Source organism: Halyomorpha halys, unplaced genomic scaffold (assembly GCF_000696795.3).
Source record: "Halyomorpha halys isolate HHAL.00 unplaced genomic scaffold, Hhal_1.1 Scaffold481.1, whole genome shotgun sequence".
Taxonomy (NCBI): domain Eukaryota; kingdom Metazoa; phylum Arthropoda; class Insecta; order Hemiptera; family Pentatomidae; genus Halyomorpha; species Halyomorpha halys.
The window spans coordinates 6,278-15,062 of record NW_027113262.1 but is presented as its reverse complement, the minus strand read 5'-3'; the positions used below and the strand labels follow the sequence as shown (position 1 = coordinate 15,062).

At 40.5% G+C, this 8,785-nt stretch overlaps 1 protein-coding gene across 1 annotated transcript; it reads left to right on the top strand.

Moving 5' to 3' along the window:
- The first annotated feature begins 459 nt into the window (after positions 1–459).
- On the top strand, positions 460–1,314 carry LOC106683402 (uncharacterized). Its single transcript, XM_014424848.1, has one exon. The coding sequence runs from the start codon at positions 460–462 to the stop codon at positions 1,312–1,314; it is 855 nt and encodes a 284-aa protein (XP_014280334.1).
- Positions 1,315–8,785: the final 7,471 nt, after the last annotated feature.

Sequence of the window (8,785 nt, the reverse complement as noted above, 5' to 3'; positions counted from 1 at the left end):
GAGGACTGATTACCAGTGGATCCAGAGGGCTGGCAGCGGGTGGCTCTGGAGGACGGGCTGTTAGTGGACCCAGAGAGCTGGCGGTGGAGAGCGATGTTGGAGGTCTGGGTGCTGGGGGCGCGTCTGCGGCCCGGGCTGGGGGGCCCGGTACTGCTTGGGCTGCCGCTGAGGCGGGGACCGGGGATGGTGGTGCGTCGCTGTCCCCGGAGGGGGGGGGGAGCCCGCCGACAGCTGAGGATTAAAGAAGAGGATGAGGTTGCTGCAAATGAACCTGCATCACTGCATTGCTGCTTGCAATGTACTACAGCAGTATGTAAGGGTAAGGACATTGATATTATTTTAATACAAGAACCTTACTTATTTAAAGGCAGGATCAGTGGACTGGGCATGCGGGGGTAAAGCATCATTTCTGTACCAATGCATGCCAGAACCTGTATCCTGTATAAGAGTAAACTCAAGATGCTGCCTCTTTGGCACTTATGTTCCAGGGACTTGGCAGCAGCGAAGTTGGCCCTCAAAGAGGGAACTCACAAGGAAGTGACATTTGCCTCTGGTTATCTCCCCTATAAACAGGCCATTCCAACGGCGGCCTTGAGGAAGATGGTGGATAGGCAGGCTGAGAAGGACGAAATAGTGGTCTCCATGCACGCCAACGCCCATCTCAGGCTCTGGGAGAGCACAAACACCAACCAGAGAGGTGAGTCTCTTTTAGAGTATCTTTTAGGGCATGACTTAGAGGTCCTAAACAAAGGCAGCAAGGCTACCTTTGTCAATAGGGTGAGGGCGGAAGTCATAGATGTAACCGTAGCCACTCGTCAAGTAGGTCCGATGATTAAGAATTGGCACGTCTCAGATGAAGTGTCATGCTCAGATAATCGGTATATTAGATATGATTTAACAATATGTGATATGACCGAGACGGTGTACAGGAATCCAAAGATGACGAACTGGGCCACCTACTGTACCCAACTCGAGGAAGTGGTCAAGAGTTGTCCAGGAACAATCAGGAACACCTGGCAGCTTGAATGCCTTAATACGTCCCTAACGGACGCGATCATTGGGTCCTACACTGACAATAACAGGATATGCAGGATCCAAACCAACAGGGCCACAACCTGGTGGAATGAGGAATTGGCTAGGCTGAGAGGACTCACAAGAAGACTCTTTAATACAGCGAAAAGAACAGGCTGTTGGGATACCTACAAGAGTGCACTAACTGACTATAACAGGGCGGTTAGGAAGGCTAAAAGAGGGGCATGGAGGAGATTTTGCAATGATGTTAATGATGCCCCCTCCACGTTCAGAATTAATTAAAAGCCCTCAAGGAGGCTCTGGCACGCCCACACTTCCCTGGGTGTGTACTGATAGAAGAAAAAGACACGACCCCCACTATAGAGAGCTACACTTGTAGTAGAGATAAGTGGGTTGAGGCAAATAGGATTGTCAACACTTGCAAGGTTGAGTGGGCGATCAAATCATTCTCGCCCTTTAAATCAGCTGGCACGGATGGAATCTTTCCGGCCCTGTTCCAAAAAGGCCTAACGGTCTTGAATCCATATCTCTTAGCGTTGCTCAGGGGGAGTTTGACAATGAGTCATATTTCATGTAGCTGGAGAGTGTCGAAGGTGTGTTATATACACAAACCAAGGAAAGAACCCTAAAGCGTATAGGCCCATTTGTCTGACATCCTTCTTAATGAAGACACTTGAGAAGGTTCTGGACAGACATATTAGGGAGACTACGCTGGTAGAGAGACCACTACACAGCGCTCAATTTTCATACCAATCACGGAAATCCATTGAGGATGCTTTACATCATTTAGTATCCAGGATTGAAAAGAGTTTGGCCTATAAGGAGATTATGGCTGGTGTCTTCATTGACATTGTAGGGGCCTTTGGTCGTAAACCTTACAGAACCATGGCAAGAGCCATGGAAATGGAGAGGGTGGGACAACTTTCTTTCAACTGGATTAATGTGATGTTGGAGGGAAGATTTATCAAGTCGGAGCTAGGACACACTAAGATGTGGATGAAGCCCGCTGGTGGTTGCCCGCAGGGTGGATTGCTATCTCCTCTCCTGTGGTGTATGGTGGTAGACACCTTACTTGCCAGATCCAATAAGGCAGGTTTTTACACGCAGGGATATGCTGATGATATCGCTGTTTTGATATGAGGCAAATTCCCGGGAACTATCTCAGGACTGCTTCAAACATCGGTAGACCTTATGAATGGATGGTGCCAGGAATATGGCCTGAGCATCAATCCTCAAAAGGTCAGTCTTTGTGGCTTCACTAACAGACGGAATATTGCAATCGCCGTACCTTAACGGTGAACGATTGGGATTCAGTAGTGAAGTCAAACATCTTGGCGTTACTCTGGACAGTAAACTGAAGTGGCAACTCCATGTTGAAAGGACCAGTATGAAGGCACTGAGGTGTCTCTGGGTTTGTAAAGGAGCCGTAGGCAAATCCTGGGGCCTCAAACCAAAAGTTATATATTGGTTGTACATGGCAGCGATAAGACCAATTGTTCTATACGCTGCCATTGTATGGTGGCACAAGGCTACGACCAGGAAATCCCAAACTTGGCTTGGGAAACTTCAGAGACTGGCGTGCCTTATGATAACGGGAGCCATAAGCACCACTCCTTCTGCAGCAATGGAGATTCTGTTGAACATTAAACCTCTACACATAGAGATTGAAGCTCAAGCCCTTAGCTCTCCATATAGGCTTATGATACTAGGAACGAACTACCATTCCTTATTTTATGAGGGACATGGTAGACTGTTCAGGAGGATCAATGAAGACGGGATCCTGGCTATGCATTCGGATCATCAGGAAAAGAAATATAAGAACACTTACTACAGTGTAAGGGTTGATGGGTCAACCCCACACAACCCGTGTAATGGGATAAACTGCTACACAGACGGATCCTTAATGGAACAAGGATCCGGAGCAGGGATATGGAGGATGGATAAACCTAATCAAGGCACATCCATCTTGTTAGGAAAGCACACCACAGTGTTTCAGGCTGAGGTGTTTGCAATAAATGTCTGTGCCCAGAATTTAATAAAGGAGGGCATGAGGGAAAGGCTAATCACGATCTAAACGGATAGTCAGGCAGCCATCTATGCGCTGGATAACTACGCAACCCACTCCAAATTGGTGGAGGAGTGTAAGGCTAACCTGAACTCTCTCTCCTTGGCCAACAAGGTGTGGGTGGGATGGGTGCCTGGACATAAAGGCATTAAAGGTAATGAGAGAGCAGACTACCTAGCAAGGAAAGGATCTGAGTATGTTCCTCTCAAACCTGACCCCATATGTGGAATTAGTCTCAGCCATGCGAAGAGGCGTATCAAAAAGATTGCTGAGAGCAAGGCTGGGTTACTCTGGAGAAATACCAGAGGGATGGAACAATCATAAATGTTCCTTAAAGGGCCCTGCCCGAAAAGAAGCAACTGTCTTTTTAATATGGATAGGAGTATCTTAAGATGGGTGACAGTACTATACACGGGGCACTGTCAGTTCAACAAGTATCTCTATAAAATGAGACTGATAGAGTCCCCTATCTGGAGGTTCTGCAGAAAGGAGGAAGAGACTGCTTACCACATCATGTGTAAATGTGATGCAGTGGCAAGAACACGATTCCTCATCTTTGGTAAGGATCGTATCTTGGATCCCAAACTTTGCGAAACAGTGGATCCTTATACAGTGTCCAGATTTGCAAAGGTAATTGGCCTTTTTTGAGCAGAGCAGGGACGGCGTACAATAGGCCCTCTGAGGCCGCGGTGCTTCTTGGCCGGAATTAAAAAAAAAAAAAAAAGTGCTTGTGACAGATTAGAAATTTTATATTTTAGGAATTTAATTTGTTGATTGATTTCCCTAATTTTGAGATATAAAAGATATTTTTTAAAAATTAATAAAGAATGACAATATTTGGAACGTAGGAAAGAGGGTATCGAAATCTGGTTAAACGAATTATCAATGGATTTTGGAAAAACTGAATAAGATCTGCATTTCAGAAGGAAAATACGTTGTTCGGTTTTATCTGTGTGGCGCTTGTATAGATTGCACAGGGTGTTAAGATTCATAAGATTCATAAGATTTATGAAGAGGGAATTTTAATTCAAATTGAGAAAAAACATTAATATCAGTAGGGCGTTGTACAATAGTAGAGTTGGAGAGATGATGGCAGTGGGGATGAACAAGAAGATCAGAAGAAGAAGCAAAGGATGACGAAGTTTGAAGAGATGATGAAGTCTGAAGAGGTGTTGAAGTAAGAGAAGATGAAGTATGAGTAATGGAACGTGGACAGTTAAAGTTCCGGTGACGTAACAGTACGGCGGTTTAACAGACGAGCACTGCGGCGGATATAGCCGTTACTAGTGTTTGTATCTTGAGGGCCCCGTGTGTTTTGTTACATACTGTAAGATTATTGATTGACCGTGTGTATAGATGAATAGAATATGGTCCGGGTACAGTCAAAAAAACTCAAATAGTAAATGGGTATACTTTATCTTAACTTCTGTTGATGCCGAAACCCCTTTTACTAACATCCCCATTGACAAAGCTTTTCATATCGTTGAGAAGAACTGGACTATATAATTCAAATTATAACTAATATAATTCAACCTCATACCACGCTTAACCTCACCTCATTTCATTCTGCTTTAGTACTTTGCTGTAATTCTGGTTACCTGACTTCCCACGATAAAGTTTACCACCAAATTAGCGGACTTGCGATTGGGAACTGCCTTGGTCCAGATATCTCTAATATTTTTCTAAATGACCTTCTCGACTCTATAATACCTCTCTTCTAACAAGACATAATTTTCATTAAAAAGTACGTGGACGATTTCTTCCTTGTCCTCAATCCTGACAGAATCCCCGAAATCCTATCACCCTATAACCGAACACGAGGGTGGTAGGATTTAAACCACCCTCGTCGTCGGTTTACTGTTGAAGGTGAAATTGACCATATCCTCCCTTTTCTTGACCTACTTATCATCAGAAATTCCGATAGCTCCCTATCCACTAATTGGTTTACCAAACCCACTTATTCTGGCAGACTCGTCAACTATTTTTTCTCAAAACCCTTATCACCAAATTATTAATGTTGCTACGAACCTTATCCACCGATTATTTTCTCTTTCTGACTCTCAATACCACCAGACCAACATATAACGTAATAAACAGATCCTATTTAACAACAATTTCCCTTAGAAAATTACTAACAAACTACTCAAATCTTACATTAACCTTGTTACTCCAATCCTTCCTGTCCTCAACTCTTCTCAACCCACTCCAACCCTTCTTCAGTACAGGTCCCTTTCGTATATCCTCATTCTTTCTGATAAAATTCAAAAATCCTTAAGATCCTCTATTCCTACCCTACGTCTTGGCTTGAAGTCCCACAACAAAATTTCCTATCTTTGTCCCAATTCAAAGACCCTATTCCTTTCTTACACTGTTCCAATGTAGTTTACCGGATACCCTGTTCAACCCCATGTTGCAATTCCTTCTATATCGGCGAAACTAAAAACCAACTTAAGAACCGCATTTCTCAGTACAAAACTTCCATCAACTCCTGTAATCCACTTCCATCTAAATTATCAGAACAGGCATTAAACCTGAATCATACTTTTAATTTCGACAATCCTTTCATTCTTGCCACTGTCCCCTACCACACCAAACGTCTCATCTCGGAGTCCATTTACATAAATTTAACTGAGAATTCCGTCAATCATAAAGTTGATAAAGACTGCATCTCTCCCTTACATTTCGACACATTTTGAACATAGTAAAACTCTCATAATACTTATTTTCTCTTTGTTCTGCATTCCACAAGCCCAATTTCTTGCCACATCTTTTATTATTGTTTCTCTAAATTCTCACCACTTATTTAATTTTTTTTATATTTACTATCCTTCTTGTTTCATTTATATTCATGTATCTTATCTTTTAATTTATATTCATGTGTTACCTTCTTAAGAGTAATTATATTAATTACTTTATTATTAATTTTCTATTATAATTTACACTTCTCTGTATTCTCACTCATTTGGTATATTGTCTTTCTTCTTAATCACTTACACATATTGTATCCCATTATTTTATACTTCATTTCTCCTTAGTTTTTTTATCTATGAGTTGTTTTTTTAAATTTTAATTTTTTTTGTTGTTTTTTTTTATAATTTTGTAAATATCTCTTCTCCCCCTCTATTATGTATATTACCATTTATTGTTTACCTAATTTAATTTTTTTTTTTTTACAATGTTCACTTTAAAATTATTTCCGTTATTGTGGTGTGCTTACTGCCATCCCCACTCCTCCCAATACAAACGGCTCACTCTGACTTTGACTTCCGTCAAAACAGGAATGAATTCTGCCTCATGATTTGATTTTATTCTTTTCTTTTTACATCTCTTAAATTTTACTTTCTTTAATATTTCTTATCTTATTTTATCTCTTATCTATGTCAAGTGTTTGTATCTTTTTTTGCCCAGATGAAGCCCTGCAACGTTGGGCGAAACGTTGGCTCAATAAAAATAGTATACCCATTGACATTTTGAGTTTTTTTGACCGCACCCGGACCATATCCCATTCATCTATACTCACGGTCAATCAATAATCTTCCAGTTTAATGATCATTGTTTGCTCATTTTGTAATTGTTCACTTTTTTATATAACATAAAAAATAGTCAAGATTTTTGATGGTTTTGCAGTAGGGAGTAATTATACATGTGGTAGAAATAATTATCTACATTGTCCAAATACTATATGAACGGTCATAACAAGAAAAATTTAACTCTATGGTTAGCGAAAGTCGCACAGTCGTTGTGTCATCAAGTTCTGTCAGCCTAAATGCAACCAACTTTCTTTCATTCAACGTGAATCGTGTATTATGATAGAATCAAAGGATATAGGTGAAAACTGTGATTAGTTTGGCAAACGACGAAAAGTATATCATTTCGTCCATAATTTCGAAGCAATTCATGTTATTTGCTACCATGATTCCTACATCTGTTTCAGTTTCTGGTTGTAGTGAAAAATCAAAAACGTCAATTAGTTTTAGAAGCCAATTCTGAGATAGAAAGTCGCAACCATCAGGTCTGAACCACCAAGTTAAATCATTAAGGCCTGCCAGATAACTAACACAAGAAGCAACATAAGCTGCATTATACTAGCAGCGAATATGTTGGCATGAATAATGGTTTGAGAAGTCCAGGATTATATCTACCCTATGATTTGAACCACAAAATGTTTTTGCATACGGTGGAATGGCAATTTGAGCCGAGCCATAACAGTGCCTGATTCCGACAATAGATATGCTGGTGCGTCCCGCCATTGGGACATAAATTCAACAAGGGCCTTCAAGGTAGACAGTGTTATTAGCTGAATTTAGGCCCTCAACTAATAATACTGCGGCGCCGAGTTCTTATCTCGGTACTGTGGCCGATTTCTAGGAAGTCAGACCTTTCATGGTCAAATCATAAGATTTGTAGAATTATGTAAATGGGAGGATATACTATCCTCACTGTCCTTACGATGTGGAGGACAATATTTCTCTAGTGGATTGGTGAGCGAAAGGTATCATCTGCTGAGATAATTCTGAAATATCTTAATGTACTCCAGCTTTGGATTTATATCTCTAATCAATCTCTCTTCAAGTTTCTGGAAACAATGGATGGCAGTAAATTTTGAAGATTCCAAATTTAAAGATTAGCTTTAAAAGGGTAGGAGAAAAATATATCTTTCATGATCATTGCTTGTACAAGTCGTTTTATTTTTTTTTAAAGATTTTCATCTGGAACAGTTCAATGATCTTCCAGAATTTACTCATGATGACAGATAGGGTTTCATCTTTGAAATTCATTTCGATTGTCGTAAGCATTGCAGAACAATATGAGTCTGGTGACCAATTGGAAATCAGTCTAACTAATATCCAACCAAAAACCGTATTAAAAGCATTGAGAAACTCACTATCGGTGTTTCTGGTTTCGGTGGATTGCACATCTCCAATTATATCTGCGCGCAATAAAAAATCTATTAGCCCCAGTTAACGGCATGTATAGGCCAGTCATGTATTTAAGTTTTTAAATTTATTCTTCATTTAGTGAGGAATAGGAATAAAGGGCATAACTGCCCTGATTTAATTAATGCAAATAGCTATAGTTGACACCTCTGGATAATCTTTACGGAAGCAAGAACCGTAATATAGTCCTCCTAATACTGCCTGGTTACCAAATACTGCTAATTAGTGCAGGTTTCTGATTTTTGACTGTCTTAATCGCTGTGATGGTTATTAAGGCTCGTCAAGAATCGTAGTCAATAAGTATTCTTATTGGAAGAAAGTTTGAAAAATTGTCCTTTATTCTTCTTGGGGTTGTTTCAAGAAAAACATATAATTTACCAGTAGGATAACATGAAAATAATAGTTGTATCATTCGGAAGTCAGGAATTGTCACAACGAATGTTAGAGCATGGTAGTTGCTGGGGCTGCTGTGATGTTTGAGAACCAACAGCGTCTTTATCTGAGCAGCGCCTCGTAACCTGGAAGATTGCACGAGAGACTTTTTTTTCGTGTATTTATATCATTCCTCGGCCTTTCATCTTTCGTAAAATGAAGCAAGCTATGATGGCGGTGGTGACAATGTTCGCATGAATGTTTTGAGGAGTAGTTAGCTGCAGACTGACCTCAACCAAAGCAAATTAAACGCTTTATTTTATATAATCTTTGTTTCGGGATCATTATCCGCAAAGTAGAGCAGTCAATTATATGATGT